General features: G+C 35.9%; 2 protein-coding genes across 2 annotated transcripts in view; both read left to right on the top strand.

The window, feature by feature from the left end:
- LOC138307426 (inositol 1,4,5-trisphosphate-gated calcium channel ITPR3-like) overlaps nt 1-25,619 on the top strand; it is a 200,257-nt gene that overhangs the window by 147,172 nt on the left and 27,466 nt on the right. Inside the window, 10 exon segments of the mRNA XM_069248167.1 lie at nt 2,193-2,349; nt 2,786-2,883; nt 3,202-3,301; nt 4,113-4,202; nt 5,232-5,426; nt 5,575-5,868; nt 6,284-6,385; nt 6,879-6,980; nt 7,561-7,584; nt 14,093-14,140. Coding sequence (XP_069104268.1) covers nt 2,193-2,349; nt 2,786-2,883; nt 3,202-3,301; nt 4,113-4,202; nt 5,232-5,426; nt 5,575-5,868; nt 6,284-6,385; nt 6,879-6,980; nt 7,561-7,584; nt 14,093-14,140 — 1,210 coding nt within the window.
- Nucleotides 17,856-24,666, top strand: LOC138308054 (uncharacterized). The gene is made up of 4 exons (XM_069249004.1): nt 17,856-17,923; nt 23,556-23,712; nt 24,152-24,250; nt 24,565-24,666. Exons 1-4 carry the CDS (start codon nt 17,856-17,858, stop codon nt 24,664-24,666), a joined length of 426 nt encoding a protein of 141 aa, XP_069105105.1.

Raw genomic sequence — 25,619 nt, 5'->3', positions numbered from 1 at the left:
TATAGGGAGGGTCACTCACAGAGCCACAGAAGGTAAACTATAGTTATATAGGGAGGGCCACTCACAGAGCCATAGAAGGTAAACTATATAGTTATATAGGGAGGGCCACTCACAGAGCCACAGAAGGTAAACTATAGTTATATAGGGAGGGCCACTCACAGAGCCATAGAAGGTAAACTATAGTTATATAGGGAGGGTCACTCACAGAGCCACAGAAGGTAAACTATAGTTATATAGGGAGGGTCACTCACAGAGCCACAGAAGGTAAACTATAGTTATATAGGGAGGGTCACTCACAGAGCCACAGAAGGTAAACTATAGTTATATAGGGAGGGTCACTCACAGAGCCACAGAAGGTAAACTATAGTTATATAGGGAGGGTCACTCACAGAGCCACAGAAGGTAAACTATAGTTATATAGGGAGGGCCACTCACAGAGCCATAGAAGGTAAACTATAGTTATATAGGGAGGGTCACTCACAGAGCCACAGAAGGTAAACTATAGTTATATAGGGAGGGTCACTCACAGAGCCATAGAAGGTAAACTATAGTTATATAGGGAGGGTCACTCACAGAGCCATAGAAGGTAAACTATAGTTATATAGGGAGGGTCACTCACAGAGCCACAGAAGGTAAACTATATAGTTATATAGGGAGGGTCACTCACAGAGCCACAGAAGGTAAACTATATAGTTATATAGGGAGGGTCACTCACAGAGCCATAGAAGGTAAACTATAGTTATATAGGGAGGGTCACTCACAGAGCCACAGAAGGTAAACTATAGTTATATAGGGAGGGTCCACTCACAGAGCCATAGAAGGTAAACTATATAGTTATATAGGGAGGGCCACTCACAGAGCCATAGAAGGTAAACTATAGTTATATAGGGAGGGCCACTCACAGAGCCACAGAAGGTAAACTATAGTTATATAGGGAGGGTCACTCACAGAGCCATAGAAGGTAAACTATAGTTATATAGGGAGGGTCACTCACAGAGCCATAGAAGGTAAACTATAGTTATATAGGGAGGGTCACTCACAGAGCCATAGAAGGTAAACTATAGTTATATAGGGAGGGCCACTCACAGAGCCATAGAAGGTAAACTATAGTTATATAGGGAGGGTCACTCACAGAGCCATAGAAGGTAAACTATAGTTATATAGGAGGGTCACTCACAGAGCCATAGAAGGTAAACTATAGTTATATAGGGAGGGTCACTCACAGAGCCATAGAAGGTAAACTATATAGTTATATAGGGAGGGCCACTCACAGAGCCATAGAAGGTAAACTATAGTTATATAGGGAGGGCCACTCACAGAGCCACAGAAGGTAAACTATAGTTATATAGGGAGGGCCACTCACAGAGCCATAGAAGGTAAACTATAGTTATATAGGGAGGGTCACTCACAGAGCCATAGAAGGTAAACTATATAGTTATATAGGGAGGGTCACTCACAGAGCCACAGAAGGTAAACTATAGTTATATAGGGAGGGCCACTCACAGAGCCACAGAAGGTAAACTATAGTTATATAGGGAGGGTCACTCACAGAGCCACAGAAGGTAAACTATAGTTATATAGGGAGGGTCACTCACAGAGCCATAGAAGGTAAACTATAGTTATATAGGGAGGGTCACTCACAGAGCCACAGAAGGTAAACTATAGTTATATAGGGAGGGTCACTCACAGAGCCATAGAAGGTAAACTATAGTTATATAGGGAGGGTCACTCACAGAGCCATAGAATCTAAAACCCATAGATTGCTGCACTGGTTTTAGGTAGAAAAAATACTTGCCTTTTGTACTAAAAAAGAGATAAAAAAAATTCTTTTGTATGAACCCTTAGACTGCTATACATTTGACTATTTACACGTTGGTAAAAATGACTCTCAATGCTACACATATAAAAAGATTTTGTTTGACTCCAAGTTCTTTTCAACAGGCGGTCCAAAAGTCAAATCTCCTGATGGCCTTACAAATGTTTTTGGTCTAAAGGTTAACTTAAATGGACCATAATGATAACAGCAATCATTTTATCAAAAAAGCAAATGTTCAGACTTTGCGTTTTGAAATTCGGATCTATGTAAATCTGTCTTTCAATGTAGTATCTGTAGAAAATGAAAATTCAAATGGAGCAGACTTTCTTGTACCAAGATACTAATATTTTTATGCGACATTTGTTTGTTTCCACAGACAATTAAAAGTGATAGAAGAAGTACAGAACGCCCTGAATACCTACGGCGTGGTGACCAGTGTCCTGGAGCACTTGTCTCGCCCCCAAGATAATGTGGTACGAGAGGTCCTCGCTTTCCTAGCTGCTCTCCTCTTCAACGGAAACGAAGAAGTCCAAGTAGGTTTATTGTTTCTTTGGAGATGATAATACTGTATAGTCAAGGTTTTTTTGGGGGGATGATATTTTCACAATTTTGGGAGACATTGGCTATGATCATAAAAATATGATTATAGCGAAATATTGAGAATTGGTTGAAACCTACAAATGTATGTGCTCTTAAAGTCAGATTTGCAAAAATTGAATTAGGTTTAATTTAATTATTCTTGTTTTTAGTTTAAATCGCAAACACCAAAAAATTATCTATTTTAAAAGACTTTTAAAAATGAAAAAAAATAATCATCAAAATTATTATACTTTCAGGAACAGTTACAAAAGGATCTTTAATAGGAATATGAAAGCAAAAGGACATTTTTTTTTTATCCACCATTTTCGATGGTTAAATCAAAAAGGGATTTTTAGTACTTTACTAATAAAAGTTCATTTCATTTTACAGTCAAGTTTAATATCTTATTTCACGGGGACCAGAGAAGAAACATTCTTCTTTTCAATCAAGGGTCGAATGAACATGTCCGCCATCGCCACACGAGAGAAGTATGACTCACTGTTACATGATTACACATAAATACATGGTTTGAAATTTTCAGCATGAATAAATTGATGTTTGATAAAATAACATATGTTTTACTTACAATTCCATTGTTTTTTCAAAGGATTGTTTTTTCAAAAAGTCCGATTTTAATTAAATTGGAGATTCTTACAGAATACTTTCCAAGGAAAGAGTTATGAAGAAAAAGAATCGGCCAATCAGAAGGTTGGATTTAGTATCAAGACAAAGAAATATTTAATGATAGGATTATTTTCTCGTCTTTGAATGATGATTACATAGAGTTTGGATGTTTTTCTCCTCAGGCGACTTCTACAAGCCATGCATACAGCTAAGTTAGATGAAGCCATCCAGCAGGCTAAAGCACTGAAAAAAGCCATGCAGACAGGTCACATGGCTACCATAGTAAGTACTTATATGTAATAATATGAAATATTAAGAGAAGATACACAGCATGACTTGAACTGGGATTCTCTTAACACTGGCCGGCATGGCAGGAATGCTTTACCAATACCGCTGGTTCTCGGTTGCCGCGATCACCACAATTATCCAGAACCAATACCCTGGTAACTTCCTGCTTTATCATCATCAGGGAGGAACATCTTCAGTCTTTTTGACTTCCAGAAAATAGCTACCGGGTGCATGTAATTCAACATAGTTTTCACAAAAAAAGTAAATTTCAGCCTTTTTTAAGGTGTTCCATTTTCATCTATGCATCGACTAAATTGGGAATATCCCCTTAATGTTGATTTAGCATGTTTACGTCATGAAATGGAGGAGGAGGCTCATAATAGTACTCAAGTCTGTTCTGTTTCTTACCATCTCTGGTTTAGGTGATGGAGGAAAGTCAGTACTCTGATCAAAAACACTGATCAGTGGTGCAGCCTACCTGACAACTGCCCCAAATTCAGGCCCAGAGGTTGCTTGTGGTAAATTGTCTGGACCTTAATTGGGCCATCTTAACTACTCAGCCCCATGACACAAATAAGTGGGAACTTTTATCGCTTACCAACATAATTCTTCGATATCCATTTAAACCTTGTCGATGCAGGTTTAGCGTTAAAAGCAAAAAATACAAATAAAAATTGAAACACATTGGTATTATTGTATTTTGCAAATCAAAAAATGGTAAATAATGAAAACCTAAGAGAATAAGAACTGTTGTACATGTGCTAATAAGAATTATATAAATGACATGTATTTCTTATTTCATCAGGAAATCATGAAGGCAAACCAGATGAATTCCATGCTGTCTATAGCCAAGAGGTCAATGGCTAATCTTCACCTGGGATCTAGGCAGGCAACGGTAAGTCCACTGCTGTTGGTTTTCATATATTGTTTGATTATCGTGGAAAATGTGACGGGAGAGTTTTTATTACGAATTGAAAGCTATTTAGATTGAAGTGAAGGTGAATCAAGAAATTAATAAATAAAAATGACAACAATTGAGTGATTATCTACATGTAATAAGAAAAATCCATGCCTAACTCATTGACCGACCAAAAGATACATTTGAAATCTCCCAAAACTAAAGCTGGAACAGTTCATTTTAGAATGTTATGGATGAAAGAGCTTCCCCTGAAGATTAATTTGAAATCTCCCAAAACTAAAGCTGGAACAGTTCATTTTAGAATTTTACGGGTGAATGAGCTTCCCCTGAAGATTAATTTGAAATCTCCCAAAACTAAAGCTGGAACAGTTCATTTTAGAATTTTACGGGTGAATGAGCTTCCCCTGAAGATTAATTTGAAATCTCCCAAAACTAAAGCTGGAACAGTTCATTTTAGAATTTTATGGGTGAATGAGCTTCCCCTGAAGATTAATTTGAAATCTCCCAAAACTAAAGCTGGAACAGTTCATTTTAGAATTTTATGGGTGAATGAGCTTCCCCTGAAGATTAATTTGAAATCTCCCAAAACTAAAGCTGGAACAGTTCATTTTAGAATTTTAGGGTGAATGAGCTTCCCTGAAGATTAATTTGAAATCTCCCAAAACTAAAGCTGGAACAGTTCATTTTAGAATTTTACGGGTGAATGAGCTTCCCCTGAAGATTAATTTGAAATCTCCCAAAACTAAAGCTGGAACAGTTCATTTTAGAATTTTACGGGTGAATGAGCTTCCCCTGACGATTCATTTGAACTCTTCTAAAACTGAAGCTGGAACAATTCATTATAGAATTTTAGGGATGAATGAGCTTCCCCTGACGATTCATTTGAACTCTTCTAAAACTAAAGCTGGAACAATTCATTTTAGAATTTTACGGGTGAATGAGTTAAATAGTTCTATTCATTAACTTATTTTACTGTAAGTTTCATATTATTGTGATATAATACAGAGATTAGGAGGATCTCGTCGATCCGTCTTGGGTGGATCCAGACGCTTTGGCAGTCGCCTCAAAGCTGGACCAAGTTCACGTGCTAATAGTAACATGCTGATGGCCCCTAACGGAGTGGCAGGAAAGCAGGGGGTCCTGGTCGGAAACAAGAACAGTAAGGTCGCTCCAACACCAAATCCAGAAATTCAAGTTGAGGTAGGTCATTTGATCAAATATGACATACAATAATACCTATCCTAAGTTGTGTTTGTGTGTTTGTAAATACTAAAACTGTAAGGAATGGAATATTTTATATAATAAAATATCTTAATATGTCTTAAATTTCTTTCATTTGTGTAAACAGAATGTTGAAGATGAAGAACTAGAGGAACTGATGCAGCATGCTTACGAGATGACTGCTGACCTTGATTTCCATGACGATGGCTATATTGAGTTAGTGCTAAGGATTCTGGGATTGATGTGCGACAACCAACACAATGGACTGCAGGATTACCTCCGTGAACAACCTGACAACATCAAGTCTGTGAACTTGGTGGCCGAGACGACTCGCTTCCTCAACATCCTCTACTCTAATATAAACGACAGATCCATGGCTCTAATTGTCCAACTGTTTGATACGTTGGTTGAATTTACCTCAGTAAGTTTAATTACAAATTAGTTACTCTATAGCTGGTAATATTTCTGGGATTTTTGATATTGTTAAACTCGTGGTTCCATTCAAAATTGCGAAATTCAACACCTCACGAAATTTAACAAAATCATGGTTTCAGGTATTATTATCTGTCGTAAGAATGGGACTTTAAAAGGCTAGAAAGATAACTCGCGACAATAAACCTCTGCCGATAAGCTAAAAACAATAAATAGTAAAATCTTACACCTGCGAAATTTAACAACTATAGGTTTCTACACTGCTCTCTTAATTTACTGCGACTCGGTAATACTTCTGCCCTCGCGTACAACCTCAGAAAATGAAAAGTCAATTAATGTCTATCAGGTACCTTCCATTTAGCAAATTAAAAAATGCTGATGGATTTTGGTGTCTTTGTTTCCAGGGTAATCAACAGAACCAGGCGGTGGTGTTTGACAACAAGATCTGTGACTACATCAACCATATCCTACGTGTGGGTGTGTTCAAAGGCTGCAAGGAAAAGGATGTGAGTATGATAGCAAACAGACCAAACAGTACTACTCAGAGATCACTTACATAAGCTGCTGGTTCCCTATCACGCTCTTTTTATGTCAGAATATGATCCATACGTCATCATGCTTTATCTGTCGTAGTGCACAGTTCATAAGTGTTCCATTCAAATAACTTCTTCTCAATAACTACTGTTAGAGTACTAATATTTGGCTTGTAGCATGCTAGGATGAAGGGCTACCAAGTTTGTTCAAATGAATGACCTTGACCTTCATTTAAGGTTACAGGGATCAAATAGGCTAAAGTCTTTGAACAGATCAATTTGGAAGGAGATCAGTTTTTATTAAAAAAAGGAAAAAAAATTATCACAAAGTATAACAAATGAGACTTTTCCTCTCAACTTTTGTACTCACTATCAGATGTTAATACATTTTTAGGGATATCTGTCCCCAATCCAGGCATATCTCGTTTAGCTATTACTTATCAATCTTTTCTTGTTTCTGTTCTAGGTATATGTGTTGAAGAAGTCAATTGCAACTTTAATAAAATCCTTGAGCGAAGAGAATCCCCCTGATATGGCTGAGGACAACCCGATAGCAACACTCGCCAAGGTAAAGTATTCAGTGTGTGTGTCTCACCATGTGACAAACCAGCAGAATAATACTGCTCATAGAATTCAATTAAGTCTTCCTTTACGGTCAGAAATCTTACAGGACATTGGTGTTGTCAACTAGTTATAAAAATTCACATGGCAATTTCAAGAAAACTATGTTCTGATGAAATATGATGTACTGTCCTTGTTAAGAATACCACATTCTATCAAATAAGCGCCCAGTGTGATTAAAAATGAAACAAATAATGGGGCTCTAAATAGTATCGTACTAGCCTTACATAAAATGCACAAACCAAATTATAAATCATTGCTCATTAAGTAATAAATAAAGAAACCTTCAGTTTTAATATTTTCTGACTGTATTTAATTTGAAAAAATTAAGAGTTTAAAATGGGAGGGGAGCTTATAGGGGTTTCATTGGGTACTTATTTGGTCAAATACAATAATATACAAATGTAGTGGTAAAATAAAATTCATAAAAATATTGGAGTAGTAGATATTAAGTTATCAGTGATATAGATTATATCTGAATGCTGTGCTCTGTCATTGATGTTTATTTTTAGTAATTTATTTACTAGAAACCCGTCAATCCTCGGGATACGGTGAGACTTGTTATTACATGCTAGTTATCTCCCCTTGCATGGATGTAATATATGTAAGCAACTTGTCCGAGACATTCTGTGTAACTTATTTATTGTTCCGTATAAGATTATTTCATTGAAAGGGGAGTCATTCTCGCTTATATTCAAGTACTTAACGGCCAAGGTCAGCTTATAGTACTTCAGTGCCTGGTGTATGTCCGTCTGTCAACAGCAAAATTTCTTTATAAATGCTCGTCGAAATTTAAAAAATGTTACTGGTGGCATCCTTATGGGTGGGGACACAAAATTTTAGAAAAGATCAGACTGAACCTCTGAGGGCCTGAGGGGCGGGACCAAAATAGGTCACTTTGACTATTTCCATATATTAAAAGTACTTCTTCTCTGAAACTTAAAAGTACATCAACCAGGTGAGTGATACAGGCCCTCTACGCCTTTTGTTGTATTACATGTTACCTCGTTATGAACAATAATTACGTGCAATTCTTGTTAGATTTTGTCAATTATGTACCTGCTAGATCTGTATATTTTATACATATTGAAGTGTGTGTTTAGCAGCTAGAATGTCCCTTCCTAAGTGTATATAGCAGCTAGATATGAAATGCTTTAATATTCAGTCATCTTAAAAGTTTCTCTTGTGATTATACAGACTTTTATTATGTTCTGTAATAATACAAATATACTCCTCGTGTCTGTTATTAATTGCGATACTTTTATTTCACCCCTGAAAATTCATAATGAACTGGTCCAGTCTTTGATTCAGAAGAGCACAAATGTGTTGTCAGGGGTGAATGAGTTTACTACTCATGTTTGTGTAATATACAAACATTTCAAATGCTGTTTGCCAGTCAGGTCATACACTTTTAGGATTACATATCAAAAACTAGGGTTTACATGTTGAAGCAGTTATAGCTATAAGTAGTTGTCCCTCAAGACTTTGTTTTCTCCCAATATCACCTTTCAAACTTTGTTCACACCTAATGTATGTCCACCATGGCAAATTATCATTGCTCAAAATATGATTTTGCTCTTCATTGACTTTGTTGTGGCCCCACATCTCAAATAAGGTAGCTCTGTAATAATTTATGTGTCCATTTGTCTGTCCATCCATCTGTCTGCATGTCCACAATTAGTTTACCGGTATACATTTCGTCAAAAACAAATAAACCTATTGCTTAGAAATTTTTTGGTATTTGCCATGACCCTGTGTCATAGGTTTTCCATACAAATGAAATGGTATTAGAAGTAAGAATTTTAAAACTTAGTTCTAGGATAAAATGAATAAAACAATGGCCCATTGTTTCAGGACAATGATGATAGAAAGAAGGTAAGTTTATCTAGGAGATAAGTACAGAGTTCCTAATACTATAGTAAAATCTAACAGGAATAGTTCATCATTAGCTGTACGAAAAATAATTGACATATAGATACCACCAGAACCTGTTACCATACAATCTTATTAAAATTAGACTTGTAATTCCGCTCCACTATGATGCTATACGTTGCATTCCAATACAAGATCTATTATAAACACTCCCCATTTGGGGTCATCTCAGCATGACCCCTGTGGTGAGCCAATCAGCGTGTCGCGTACAAAATCTTCGGTGTGATTGATTCATTTGGATGTATAAACAGCTAACAGTACGTCCCGAGATATTTCGATTCTAGGCCAGGGGTCATGTTGTGGTGACCCCGAACAGGTAGTTGTTAGGTCTTGTATTGGAGCATATCGTAGTGGAGCGGAATTACAAGTCTAATTTTAGTTAGATTGGTTACCCTGTGGCCATCACATGTAACTATATCCCTATCCTTTTAGTTATGTTTGTTTACGATATATATGTCTGTCTACATGTATCTGTTACATTTGAAAGCAGCTACATCAGTCAAGTTTTAGTTTGGATTCAGGAACAAAGTGCACCATGTAAAGATTTAGTCATTTTTCTTTTCAGCTATATGTCAAGATCTGCTAAAATATGTTGTTAAAGGGGAAAAAATATTGCAATCTTTTATTTGAATTGTGTAAGGAATACAAATATGACAATGTTTGCTTGTGATTAGTTTAGAACAGTGGTACAACTTATGTGAAAAAATATCTAGCGTATTTGCCGCCATAATTAGCGCCCAGGGTTCTTAAAAATTTACAACAAAAGGGGGCTCTTAAGTTATTAGGTAACGAAAATGTAAGTTAAGGATGAAAAGCTATTAAAAAACATCAGCCATTTTTTCTTTCTCTGTACACATGGCACAATGATATGCCATATTTAACATGTATATGTATTATCATTTGATGTGCATTATTACGTCATGATTCACATTTGAAAGAGTTACAAGTTCATGTATTATATGCTTTACAAATGTAGATGTTAAAGGCATTGCACATTTTTAATATTTTTATGTAACTCAAACTCCTCCAGAAGAGGTGAGGGGCGCTAATTACAGCGAATAAGCTATATTTAGCACAAAGAAGTCCAAACTTGTGCTTATACAGCTCAATATTTAACAAGTGTATCAGGATCAAAATGGGATGTTTGGCTGCATAGAAGCTTCTGATGGTAGATTTGAATTTCCAGTACAAGTTTATTATTCTATTTCTCCCAGAACAATATCTAAATAAAAATATGGGAAATTTTAACATTTAAAGAATCCTAACTATGCTATGTAGATTTGCTACTAGACAACTGATGATATCATGATAAATATTTATTTTATGTAGATTTGCTACTAGACAACTGATAATATCATGATAAATATTTATGTTATGTAGATTTGCTACTAGACAACTGATGATATCATGATAAATATTTATGTTATGTAGATTTGCTACTAGATAACTGATATATCATGATAATATTTTGTTTGATTGCTACTAGACAACTTATGATAGATTTGATTTGCTACTAGACAACTGATGATATCATGATAAATATTATATGTTATGTAGATTTGCTAATAGATTAATTGCTACTAGACAAACTGATGATATCATGATAAATATTTATGTTATGTAGATTTGCTACTAGACAACTGATGATATCATGATAAATATTTATGTTATGTAGATTTGCTACTAGATAACTGATGATATCATGATAAATATTTATGTTATGTAGATTTGCTACTAGATAACTGATGATATCATGATAAATATTTATGTTATGTAGATTTGCTACTAGACAACTGATGATATCATGATAAATATTTATGTTATGTAGATTTGCTACTAGATAACTGATAATATCATGATAAATATTTATGTTATGTAGATTTGCTACTAGACAACTGATGATATCATGATAAATATTTATGTTATGTAGATTTGCTACTAGACAACTGATGATATCATGATAAATATTTATGTTATGTAGATTTGCTACTAGACAAACTGATGATATCATGATAAATATTTATGTTATGTAGATTTGCTACTAGACAACTGATGATATCATGATAAATATTTATGTTATGTAGATTTGCTACTAGATAACTGATGATATCATGATAAATATTTATGTTATGTAGATTTGCTACTAGATAACTGATAATATCATGATAAATATTTATGTTATGTAGATTTGCTACTAGACAACTGATGATATCATGATAAATATTTATGTTATGTAGATTTGCTACTAGACAACTGATGATATGATAAATATTTATGTTATGTAGATTTGCTACTAGATAACTGATGATATCATGATAAATATTTATGTTATGTAGATTTGCTACTAGACAACTGATGATATCATGATAAATATTTATGTTATGTAGATTTGCTACTAGATAACTGATGATATCATGATAAATATTTATGTTATGTAGATTTGCTACTAGACAACTGATGATATCATGATAAATATTTATGTTATGTAGATTTGCTACTAGACAACTGATGATATCATGATAAATATTTATGTTATGTAGATTTGCTACTAGATAACTGATGATATCATGATAAATATTTATGTTATGTAGATTTGCTACTAGATAACTGATGAATATCATGATAAATATTTATGTTATGTAGATTTGCTACTAGATAACTGATGATATCATGATAAATATTTATGTTATGTAGATTTGCTACTAGACAACTGATGATATCATGATAAATATTTATGTTATGTAGATTTGCTACTAGACAACTGATGATATCATGATAAATATTTATGTTATGTAGATTTGCTACTAGATAACTGATGATATCATGATAAATATTTATGTTATGTAGATTTGCTACTAGATAACTGATGATATCATGATAAATATTTATGTTATGTAGATTTGCTACTAGACAACTGATGATATCATGATAAATATTTATGTTATGTAGATTTGCTACTAGAAACTGTGATATCATGATAAATTTTATGTTATTAGACTCTAGATAATGATGATATCATGATAAATATTTATGTTATGTAGATTTGCTACTAGATAATGATGATATCATGATAAATATTTATGTTATGTAGATTTGCTACTAGATAACTGATGATATCATGATAAATATTTATGTTATGTAGATTTGCTACTAGACAACTGATGATATCATGATAAATATTTATGTTATGTAGATTTGCTACTAGACAACTGATGATATCATGATAAATATTTATGTTATGTAGATTTGCTACTAGATAACTGATAATATCATGATAAATATTTATGTTATGTAGATTTGCTACTAGATAACTGATATATCATGATAAATATTTATGTTATGTAGATTTGCTACTAGATAACTGATGATATCATGATAAATATTTATGTTATGTAGATTTGCTACTAGATGAACTGATGATATCATGATAAATATTTATGTTATGTAGATTTGCTACTAGACAACTGATGATATCATGATAAATATTTATGTTATGTAGATTTGCTACTAGATAACTGATAATATCATGATAAATATTTATGTTATGTAGATTTGCTACTAGACAACTGATGATATCATGATAAATATTTATGTTATGTTATGAGAATTGCACATCATAAATATTAATTTTAACATGCTTTAGTATCGGTGAGTAATTTTTTAGAAGGGGGGGGGGGGGGGGTTTCATTTCACCATAATGGTATTTTGACCTCAGGGTCATTCTATCATGGGGGTCAAAATACCATACTACATCGGGTAATTATGATTTCATACTGCATGCTTCATCAGTCATACATTATATTACAGTGAAACCTCTTTAAACTCGAACTGCAGGAGAACAAGTGGGTCAATAAATAGAGGAAATTTGTTACAGGAATATTTTGGGTATGCAAGCCATTAGAGCTTGGTCATCGAGACTCAGAAATAGGCCTATGTACTGGTTGGCCACAATTTTTATTAAGGAATGCGAGTTCGAGTTAGAGGGGTGTATATATGCTGTATTTGAGAGTAGTTTGCATTATGCCCCTTTATATATAATATCCATGCATGAAGTATACATATAAATTACATTATTCCAGCCAGTTATAGGTTTTGCTTAACTTCAACTTGTTGAGAGCTATACTGTAAGAAAAGTATCATCTTTTTGTAGCAGTAACATTGATTTGCTTGGTAGTTACGATTGCTAAATTCAAGTTGTTTAATTTATCATGTGATTTATGTCTCTAAAAATGAGGCAAAAGTTTTCAATACATTTTTGCAGAAGATTTTCCCTGGTAACTTCACTTTTACAAAACCTTTTATTCAAGAAGATCATACTTATTATTGGTAACAAGAGAGACAATCTGGATATTCAAAGGGAGATAATGATGATAATAATAATATTTTATTTATTGAAGATGGGTTACTTGTTTAAAGCCAAAGGCTTATCTACAACATTGTCCTCGAAGGAAGATACATTTTTTTATGATAATTTTGTCTAATTTAACTGGAATATCCTTACTTTTAATTGGACAACTCTATTGATAATTTTGTTTGATTTAACTGGGATATCTTCCTTTTAGTTGGACAACCCTAAAAAAGTTTACACCACACAGATGGTAAGATTTGTAGAGGGAAGTGTAGGCCTATATAGCTGCACATGCATAGAAGCCAACGGTAGTGGATTAATGCTCTTAAACTGACATCAATAGGGCCCAAATGTTTGACAAAATTAAAATAAAAACACAAATAAAAAAAATTTAATTTTGATTGATTTAAAAAAAAAAAATTTTAAATTAATTAAAAAAAAATATAGTGAAAAAGTAAAATCAACTTGAAATTTCAAAAATAGAGAGAAAGACATTATTGAAATAAGAAGAATGTATTGGAATGAAATACAGAAAAAAAAAAAAGACAAAAAATATTTGGGCCCTATACATTGAATAATTGTCTATTGACCTTTTATTCTAACAATAGACAAAGTAATTAACTTGACTCTTCTAAGATTTCAAAATAATTCCAGCATCCAATCATATATGTAATTGAATGTGGTACTTATCAAGAAACGGGAAATAATTTTGACAATGCTTATAGGAAAATATAAAACAGACTAATCATGTACAGAATTGATTATTTTTTCGTATCCAGATGGATCCAGATATGCTAAAAGTGTTACAATCACGGCCTTCGTGTATGGTAAAGGTTCCACTAACCTTGATGTTAGAATAGTTGTTGTTTTTATTTTTTTGTAATTTTTTTTAACGTTTTTTTTTTTATTCGAGACTAATGTTGTGGAAATTCGGTACAAGCATGTCTCAAAAGATCCAATGCTACATCCAGTGAAAATGGAAAGAAAAAAAAATAAAATCATGTAATTGTTGTGTGATATTGTGACGTCGTTTTCTTTAATTGCTTTTATTTTTTGCATGCTTATCAAAAGTGTTTTCAGTTTATGTCTCTAGTATAGCAACTTGACTTCGCTTTCTCAAAACAAAATCGGGTTTCCAGAAAGCTTTCGGTTGTGTTGCTGCACGAATTAAAGAACAAATAAACATAAATATTACTATAATATTTAGTATGAGAACAAAGAAAAATTAATTATTGATTCTTATTCAGAGGGGAAAACACTGGAAAAAACCTGGAGAATCTCAGCTTCAACCTGCTGCAATACCAAGAACAATAATACTACATAGTTCACTGGGGATCTATGCCTCATGAGGAAATACAATATGCATGTGTACACTTTTAATAAAAATCAATTAAGAATATAATAAGCCCTGAATTTAGTCAACACCTTGCTTATTTTGTTTTAGGGTGTAAATCATAAGTATTCAACTATAATTCACAGATCCAAACAGGTATTTTTTGGGCGTGTTTCACCTTTGACCCTGATTCAACAAAGATCATAATCTGACTTCCATCAAGCCTTCGTTTCGTTAACATAACCTTACAGAACATTAACATGTGTTATTTACCTATTCAGCAGATAATGTTTTATTTCAAATAATCTAAGTTAATTCCAAATTTGAAATATTTATCATTTGCTTTTCAGATATACAGTAAAACAAGGTTATTACAATCTTTTCGGATGAACAAAATTATTTCGTTATAAGCCTAGTTTCTTATACACATGTTGTAGACATGAACCTTGACCGATGAAATTTTCTTCTTAATAATGATGATTTTGTTTTAAGCATGTTCGTTATAAACATGTTTTACTGTATATCATATACATGTAGTGTGTTCCGTGTATCACAATTTAAAGACCTGAAAATAATTGTTCGTAATTTGGACATCTATATCCAAAGCTGAATTCTATTCAAAATTAGAAATGTTCTCCTCACTTGAAAATTTCAAAAATACTGATTTAAAATTATGGTTATGAGTAAAAAAGAAGAAGAAAGGTAATGGTCTCAAAATATATATATATATATAAAAAAAAAAAAAAAAAAAAATCACCTTCAGGAGATACTAATAATACAACCCTATTTTGCACATTCTAAAGTTTTTGCTTTTTCGTGCTTTTGCTTCACCTCTAACACGCCAGCATGCTTTCAAATGTTTGTGTAAATATGTTATATTTTGCATGATTTTTATTGCAGCCTATTACAGATGTGATGCCAATATTTAATAAAAAAAAAATTATTAACAGTCTGATGTGAATCTATAAAGTAAATAACAAAATTGATATTTGTATTGAAATATTTTTTACCAATTACAAAATTATAAATAACACCTTTTCTGTAAATTTATGTCATATTTAATCTGTGTTTTAAGATAAAACATTTAGCCAGATATTTTTACAGGTATGACATTTTTAGGTCACCTGAGACGAAGTCTCAAGTGACCTATTCTAATCGCCTTTTGTCCGTCGTCGTCCGTCGTGCGTCGTGCGTCGTCCGTCGTGCGTCGTCCGTCGTGCGTCGTATGTCCGTAAACAATTTACATTTTCGACTTCTTCTCAAAAACTGTTGAAGCAATTTCAATGAAATTTTGCACAAACCTTCTAAGGCATAAGGCCAATCAAAATTGTGAATTATACGGTCCCCACCCCCCAGGGAGCTATGGGAGGGGCCAAAAGGAGTAAAATTGACTAAAATTTCAAAAATCTTCTTCTCCACTCACAGATGTGATGGAATTAAATACTCTTCATAGATAGAAAGGTCCTAAGGTCCTTTACAAAAATTGTGAATTATATGACCCTGGGGTCTCGGGTTTCCCCCTGGGGAGGGGGTTAAGTTTACTATAGTTTATATAGGGAAAACACATTTTTGAGTATTATTTGATCATTTGTAATAGGAAATGAGTCAAATATTGTCAGAATTATCAGTATGAGATTGCCATTGAATCCTATTAACCAATTTTCCATGACTGAACCCCAGGGGCCTTAGGGGCGGGGTCAAAAGGGGTCAAATAGGCTATATCTTCAAAAATCTTCTTCTGAAATTCTGGAAATGGTAGAATCACATACTCTTCATAGATTAAAAGGTCTTGAGGTCCTTTACAAAAATTGTGAATTATATGACCCTGGGGTCTCACGTTTCCCCCTGGGGAAGGGGTCAAGTTTACTATAGTTTATATAGTGAAAACACATTTATGAGCATTTTTTGCTCAATTTTAATACGAAATGAGTCAAACTTGTTTAGAATTATAAGCATGAGATAACATTTTAATATCCTGGTCAACCCCCTCGGGCAGAGGGGCGGGGCCGAAAGGGGCAAATAGGCTAAAACTTTAAAAATCTTCTTCTTAAATACTGGAAATGGTAGAATCAAATACTCTTCATAGATGGACAGGTCTTAAGGTGTTTTATGAAAATTTGTGAATTATATGACCCTTGGGTCTCAGGTTTCCCCCTAGGGAGGGGGTTAAGTTTACTACATATAAGTTTTTATATGGAAAACACATTTTTGAGCATTATTTAGTCATTATAATAGGAAATTCGTCAATTGTAGTCAGAATTATCTCTATGTGATGGCCATTGAATCTTATTACCAAATTTTCCATGACTGATCCCCAGCAGGGCCCTTAGGCGCGTCCCAAAACCAGCACGGTCAAATAGGCTAACAACTTCAAAAAATCTTCCTTCTGAAATACTGTACCAGAGAACACTACTGGTAGACTACCTGAGATAGTCATACTCTAAACGCGTCCATGATCATTATGATGTGGTGCCTGGCCCTGACCCCCCAGGGGCGAGAGGGGTGAGGGGCCAAAAAGGCGGCTCAAAAATGGATAACATTTCAAAAATCTTTCTCCTAATATCACTGATTTGATGGAACCAAATAATCTTCATAAGATTAAAAAAATTTAATAACACATGCACTAGCGCTCGACTTCTACAACGCGGGGCCTTCGCGAATGGCCCAATTAGATATAGATTTGATATAGCGTCGACTTTATAGGCATGCGTCATTGTTCTCTCTCCATCTCTGGTGCTCTGAACTTCAGGTGACACTGCTAAGGCCCCCTGCCCCATTGTTTACAATATCAACGTACATAAGCATAACCGTGAAAATTTGCGGCTCTGCACATACAGATAAGAAATGCTTAACACCATGTGTAACGATAAACTTAAAGCCATATCTTAAGCATCTCACTTCACGCCCAACGACGACCACACGCAAGCTGGGGACATAAGCTTCAGTATACTGTTTACAAGCACCGGGACAGCGGGATGCCGGGAGGAGATGGGACTATGCGGAACATGTTATGAGCAGAGAGAAGGGAATGAGTAATTTAGCATGAACGGTGCCGATATGCGAGCTTATGTCTGCCGTACTAAATTCGTGTCTAAGTGTTCGTCGAAGGTAGGACAGTTCAGTGGCGTTAGCGTAGTGGAGGGCTCGGGAGGAGGGCCCATTAATCACAAACACCACAAGACCAACACGAGACCAGGTCAAACTATAGAATGTCTCATGACCTAGTGAGCGAGTGTCAGCAATCCACAGATCACGTTTCCAACCAGAAGGCAAGAAGGTAACACCCTTTATAGTTATACCATACTACAGGAGCGTTGGTGAAATTGGTAAAGCGGTCAAACAACCGCGTTATCTGGGGGACTCATACACGAAACACTAAGTAATGTGGCACACTCACCCTAGACTATTATTTAAGAGCCAGACTATTAATCGGCAACAAACCGTAGTGCTGTCTATGAATCTGCGACACCGCTAGTGAGAGTAGGGAGCAGTTTGAGTGGTCAACTTCAAATCGAAAGGCTACGCGTTTTTCGCCTGGTAAAGTAGCCCATAGATAGGTGGTTTATAATTATGCACATGAGTAATTATTACATAGGGATGGTGATCAGGGTCACTCACAGAGCCATAGAAGGTAAACTATAGTTATATAGGGAGGGGTCACTCACAGAGCCATAGAAGGTAAACTATAGTTATATAGGGAGGGTCACTCACAGAGCCACAGAAGGTAAACTATAGTTATATAGTTCACTCATATAGGGTACTCACAGAGCCATAGAAGGTAAAACTATAGTTATATAGGGAGGGTCACTCACAGAGCCACAGAAGGTAAACTATATAGGGAGGGCCACTCACAGAGCCACAGAAGGTAAACTATAGTTATATAGGGAGGGCCACTCACAGAGCCACAGAAGGTAAACTATAGTTATATAGGGAGGGTCACTCACAGAGCCAACAGAAGGTAAACTATAGTTATATAGGGAGGGCCACTCACAGAGCCACAGAAGGTAAACTATAGTTATATAGGGAGGGCCACTCACAGAGCCATAGAAGGTAAACTATAGTTATATAGGGAGGGTCACTCACAGAGCCACAGAAGGTAAACTATAGTTATATAGGGAGGGCCACTCACAGAGCCATAGAAGGTAAACTATAGTTATATAGGGAGGGCCACTCACAGAGCCATAGAAGGTAAACTATAGTTATATAGGGAGGGCCACTCACAGAGCCACAGAAGGTAAACTATAGTTATATAGGGAGGGCCACTCACAGAGCCACAGAAGGTAAAAACTATAGAATAGGGAGGCACTCACTCAAACTATAGTTATATAGGGAGGGTCACTCACAGAGCCATAGAAGGTAAACTATAGTTATATAGGGAGGGCCACTCACAGAGCCACAGAAGGTAAACTATAGTTATATAGGGAGGGCCACTCACAGAGCCATAGAAGGTAAACTATAGTTATATAGGGAGGGTCACTCACAGAGCCACATAGAAGGTAAACTATAGTTATATATAGGGAGGGTCACTCACACAGAGCCACAGAAGGTAAACTATAGTTATATAGGGAGGGCACTCACAGAGCACAGAAGGTAAACTATAGTTTATATAGGGAGGGCCACTCACAGAGCCAGAAGGTAAACTATAGTTATATAGGGAGGGCACTCACACAGAGCCACAGAAGGTAAACTATAGTTATATAGGGAGGGCACACTCACAGAGCCACAGAAGGTAAACTATAGTTATATAGGGAGGGCCACTCACAGAGCCACAGAAGGTAAACTATATAGGGAGGGTCACTCACAGAGCCACAGAAGGTAAACTATAGTTATATAGGGAGGGCCACTCACAGAGCCACAGAAGGTAAACTATAGTTATATAGGGAGGGTCACTCACAGAGCCATAGAAGGTAAACTATAGTTATATAGGGAGGGTCACTCACAGAGCCACAGAAGGTAAACTATAGGGAGGGTAATAGGGAGGGTCACTCACAGAGCCATAGAAGGTAAACTATAGTTATATAGGGAGGGTCACTCACAGAGCACAGAAGGTAAACTATAGTTATATAGGGAGGGTCACTCAGAGCCACAGAAGGTAAACTATAGTTATATAGGGAGGGCCACTCACAGAGCCACAGAAGGTAAACTATAGTTATATAGGGAGGGTCACTCACAGAGCCATAGAAGGTAAACTATAGTTATATAGGGAGGGCCACTCACAGAGCCACAGAAGGTAAACTATAGTTATATAGGGAGGGTCACTCACAGAGCCATAGAAGGTAAACTATAGTTATATAGGGAGGGCACTCACAGGAGCCACAGAAGTAAACTATATAGGGTAGGGTCACACCCAGAGCCATAGAAGGTAAACTACTAGTTATATAGGGAGGGTCACTCACAGAGCCATAGAAAGGTAAACTATAGTTATATAGGGAGGCACTACAGAGCCTTAGATGGTAAACTATATTATATAGGAGAGGCCACTCAGCAGAGCCACAGAAGGTAAACTATAGTTATATAGGGAGGGTCACTCACAGAGCCACAGAAGTAAACTATAGTTATATAGGGAGGGCCACTCCAAGAGCCACCGAAGTAAACTATATATATAGGGAGGGTCACTCACAGAGCCATAGAAGGTAAACTATAGTTATATAGGGAGGGTCACTCACAGAGCCACAGAAGGTAACCTATATAGTTTATATAGGGAGGTCACTCGACAGAGCCCATAGAAGGTAAACTATAGTTATATAGGGAGGGTCACTCACAGAGCCATAGAAGGTAAACTATAGTTATATAGGGAGGGTCACTCACAGAGCCATAGAAGGTAAACTATAGTTATATAGGGAGGGTCACTCACAGAGCCATAGAAGGTAAACTATATAGGGAGGGTCACTCACAGAGCCACAGAAGGTAAACTATAGTTATATAGGGAGGGTCACTCACAGAGCCACAGAAGGTAAACTATAGTTATATAGGGAGGGTCACTCACAGAGCCATAGAAGGTAAACTATATAGGGAGGGTCACTCACAGAGCCACAGAAGGTAAACTATAGTTATATAGGGAGGGTCACTCACAGAGCCACAGAAGGTAAACTATAGTTATATAGGGAGGGTCACGCACAGAGCACAGAAGTAAACTAAAGTTATATAGGGAGGGTCACTCACAGAGCACACAGAAGTGGTAAACTATAGTTATATAGGGAGGGTCACTCACAGAGCCATAGGAAGATAAACGTATATATTATATAGGAGGGTCACTAGAAGGTAAACTATAGTTATATAAAGAGGGTCACTCACAGAGCCATAGAAGGTAAACTATATAGTTATATAGGGAGGGTCCACTTCACAGAGCCATAGAAGGTAAACACTATAGTTATATAGGGAGGGTCACTCACAGAGCCACAGAAGGTAAACTATAGTTATATAAAGGAGGGAAGGTCACTCACAGAGCCATAGAAGGTAAACTAATAGTTATATAGGGAGGGCCACTCACAGAGCCACAGAAAGTAAACTATAGTTATATAGGGAGGGTCACTCACAGAGCCAACAGAAGGTAAACTATTAGTTATATAGGGAGGGCCACTCACAGAGCCATAGAAGGTAAACTATAGTTATATAGGGAGGGCCACTCACAGAGCCACATAGAAGGTAAACTATAGTTATATATAGGGGAGGGTCACTCACAGAGCCACAGAAGGTAAAACTATAGTTATATAGGGAGGGCCACTCACAGAGCCACAGAAGGTAAACTATAGTTCATATAGGGAGGGTCACTCACAGAGCCATAGAGAAGGTAAACCTACAGTTATATAGGGAGGGCCACTCACAGAGCCATAGAAGGTAAACTATAGTTATATAGGGAGGGTCACTCACAGAGCCATAGAAGGTAAACTATAGTTATATAGGGAGGGTCACTCACAGAGCCATAGAAGGTAAACTATAGTTATATAGGGAGGGTCACTCACAGAGCCATAGAAGGTAAACTATAGTTATATAGGGAGGGCCACTCACAGAGCCACAGGTAGAACTATAGTAAACTATAGAGGTATATATAGGGAGGGCCACTCACAGAGCCATAGAAGGTAAACTATAGTTATATAGGGAGGGCCACTCACAGAGCCACAGAAGGTAAACTATAGTTATATAGGGAGGGTCACTCACAGAGCCATAGAAGGTAAACTATAGTTATATAGGGAGGGCCACTCACAGAGCCATAGAAGGTAAACTATAGTTATATAGGGAGGGTCACTCACAGCAGCCACAGAAGGTAAACTATAGTTATATAGGGAGGGCCACTCACAGACGCCATAGAAAGGTAAACTATAGTTAATAGGGAGGGTCACTCACAGAGCCATAGAAGGTAAAACTTAGTTATCTTGGGAGGGCCACTCACAGAGTCTTACTATAGTTATATATGGAGGGTCACTCACAGAGCCATAGAAGGTAAACTATAGTTATATAGGGAGGGCCTCACAGAGCCATTCACAGAGCCACAGAAGAAGGTAAACTATAGTTATATAGGGAGGGCCACTCACAGAGCCATAGAAGGTAAACTATAGTTATATAGGGAGGGTCACTCACAGAGCCATAGAAGGTAAACTATAGTTATATAGGGAGGGTCACTCACAGAGCCATAGAAGGTAAACTATAGTTATATAGGGAGGGTCACTCACAGAGCCACAGAAGGTAAACTATAGTTATATAGGGAGGGTCACTCACAGAGCCAAACTAGAATCTAGAAGGTAAACTATAGTTATATAGGGAGGGTCACTCACAGAGCCATAGAAGGTAAACTATAGTTATATAGGGAGGGTCACTCACAGAGCCATAGAAGGTAAACTATAGTTATATAGGGAGGGTCACTCACAGAGCCATAGAAGGTAAACTATAGTTATATAGGGAGGGTCACTCACAGAGCCATAGAAGGTAAACTATAGTTATATAGGGAGGGTCACTCACAGAGCCATAGAAGGTAAACTATAGTTATATAGGGAGGGTCACTCACAGAGCCATAGAAGGTAAACTATAGTTATATAGGGAGGGTCACTCACAGAGCCATAGAAGGTAAACTATAGTTATATAGGGAGGGTCACTCACAGAGCCACAGAAGGTAAACTATAGTTATATAGGGAGGGTCACTCACAGAGCCATAGAAGGTAAACTATAGTTAAATAGGGAGGGTCCACTCACAGAGCCATAGAAGGTAAACTATAGTTATATAGGGAGGGTCACTCACAGAGCCACAGAAGGTAAACTATAGTTATATAGGGAGGGCCACTCACAGAGCCATAGAAGGTAAACTATAGTTATATAGGGAGGGTCACTCACAGAGCCATAGAAGGTAAACTATAGTTATATAGGGAGGGTCACTCACAGAGCCATAGAAGGTAAACTATAGTTATATAGGGAGGGTCACTCACAGAGCCATAGAAGGTAAAACCCATAGATTGCTGCACTGGTTTTAGGTAGAAAAAATACTTGCCTTTTGTACTAAAAAAGAGATAAAATATTACTTGCCTTTTGTACTAAAAAAGAGATAAAATATTCTTTTGTATGAACCCTTAGACTGCTATACATTTGACTATTTACACGTTGGTAAAAATGACCCTCAATGCTACACATATAAAAAGATTTTGTTTGACTCCAAGTTCTTTTCAACAGGCGGTCCAAAAGTCAAATCTCCTGATGGCCTTACAAATGTTTTTGGTCTAAAGGTTAACTTAAATGGACCATAATGATAACAGCAATCATTTTATCAAAAAAGCAAATGTTCAGACTTTGCGTTTTGAAATTCCGGTCTATGTAAATCTGTCTTTCAATATAGTATCTGTAGAAAATGAAAATTCAAATGGAGCAGACTTTCTTGTACCAAGATACTAATATTTTTATGCGACATTTGTTTGTTTCCACAGACAATTAAAAGTGATAGAAGAAGTACAGAACGCCCTGAATACCTACGGCGTGGTGACCAGTGTCCTGGAGCACTTGTCTCGTCCCCAGGATAATGTGGTACGAGAGGTCCTCGCTTTCCTGGCTGCTCTCCTCTTCAACGGAAACGAAGAAGTCCAAGTAGGTTTATTGTTTCTTTGGAGATGATAATACTGTATAGTCAAGGTTTTTTTGGGGGGATGATATTTTCACAATTTTGGGATACATTGGCTATGATCATAAAAATATGATTATAGCGAAATATAGAGAATTGGTTGAAACCTACAAATGTATGTACTCTTAAAGTCAGATTTGCAAAAATTGAATAAGGTTTAATTTAATTATTCTTGTTTTTAGTTTAAATCGCAAACACCAAAAAATGATCTATTTTAAAAGACTTTTTTAAAAATGAAAAAAAAATAATCATCAAAATTATTATACTTTCAGGAACAGTTACAAAAGGATCTTTAATAGGAATATAAAAGCAAAAGGACATTTTTTTTTTATCCACCATTTTCGATGGTTAAATCAAAAATGGATTTTTAGTACTTTACTAATAAAAGTTCATTTCATTTTACAGTCAAGTTTAATATCTTATTTCACGGGAACCAGAGAAGAAACATTCTTCTTTTCAATCAAGGGTCGAATGAACATGTCCGCCATCGCCACACGAGAGAAGTATGACTCACTGTTACATGATTACACATAAATACATGGTTTGAAACTTTCAGCATGAATAAATTGATGTTTGATAAAATAACATATGTTTTACTTACAATTCCATTGTTTTTTCAAAGGATTGTTTTTTCAAAAAGTCTGATTTTAATTAAATTGGAGATTCTTACAGAATACTTTCCAAGGAAAGAGTTAGGAAAGAATCAGCCAATCAGAAGGTTGGATTTAGTATGAAGACAAAGAAATATTTAATGATAGGATTATTTTCTCGTCTTTGAATGATGATTACATAGAGTTTGGATGTTTTTCTCCTCAGGCCGACTTCTACAAGCCATGCATACAGCTAAGTTAGATGAAGCCATCCAGCAGGCTAAAGCACTGAAAAAAGCCATGCAGACAGGTCACATGGCTACCATGTAAGAACTTATATGTAATAATATGAATATTAAGAAATTACACAGCATGACTTGAACTGGGATCACCTCTTAACACTGGCCGGCAAAGGCAGGAATGCTTTAACCAATACCGCTACATGTATTCGTTCTCCGGTTGCCGCGATCCACCTCAATTATCCAGAACCATACCCTTGTAACTTCGGCTTTATCATCAATCAGGGTAGGACCATTTTCAGCCTTTTTGACTTCCAGAAAATAAGATACTGGGTGGACATGTAATTAACATATTTTCACAAAAAAAGTAAATTTCAGCTTTTTTCTCGGTTTTCCATTTTCTATCTATGCATCGGACTAAATTGGGAACTATTCCCTTTAATATTGATTTTGCATCGTTTACGTCATGAAATGGAGGATGGATGGCTCATTATAGTACTCAAGTCTGTTCTGTTTCTTACCATCTCTGGTTTAGGTGATGGAGGAAAAGTCAGTACTCTGATCAAAAACACTGATCAGTGGTGCAGCCTACCTGACAACTGCCTTACCCCAAATTCAGGCCCAGGAGGTTGCTTGTGGTAAATTGTCTGGACCTTAATTGGGCCATCTTAACTACTCAGCCCCATGACACAAATAATACTTGTGGAAACTTTTTTTATAGCTTACCAACATAATTCTTCAATGTCCATTTTAAACCTTGTCGACAGGTTTAGCGTTAAAAGCAAAAAATACAAAATAAAAATTGAAACACATTGGTATTATTGATATTTTGCAAATCAAAAAATGGTAAATAATGAAAACCTAAGAGAATAAGAACTGTTGTACATTTTTCATGTAACTAACACATACATGTGCTAATTATATATAATGCACATGTATTTCTTATTTCATCAGGAAATCATGAAGGCAAACCAGATGAATTCCATGCTGTCTATAGCAATGAGGTCAATGGCTAATCTTCACCTGGGATCTAGGCAGGCAACG

This window comes from Argopecten irradians, chromosome 14, assembly GCF_041381155.1.
Source record: "Argopecten irradians isolate NY chromosome 14, Ai_NY, whole genome shotgun sequence".
Lineage (NCBI taxonomy): Eukaryota > Metazoa > Mollusca > Bivalvia > Pectinida > Pectinidae > Argopecten > Argopecten irradians.
The sequence above is the reverse complement of the archived record's forward strand: the minus strand, read 5'-3'. Positions and strand labels throughout refer to the sequence as shown.

Bases quoted from the DNA above. Each gene is read 5' to 3' on its own strand.
- LOC138308054 (XM_069249004.1), top strand. From the start codon at position 17,856: ATGTCTCATGACCTAGTGAGCGAGTGTCAGCAATCCACAGATCACGTT. The intron at 17,924-23,555 runs GTAACACCCTTT...TTGTTTCCACAG, and splicing joins TCCAACCAGAAGGCAAGAAG to ACAATTAAAAGTGATAGAAG. The intron at 23,713-24,151 runs GTAGGTTTATTG...TTCATTTTACAG, and splicing joins ACGGAAACGAAGAAGTCCAA to TCAAGTTTAATATCTTATTT.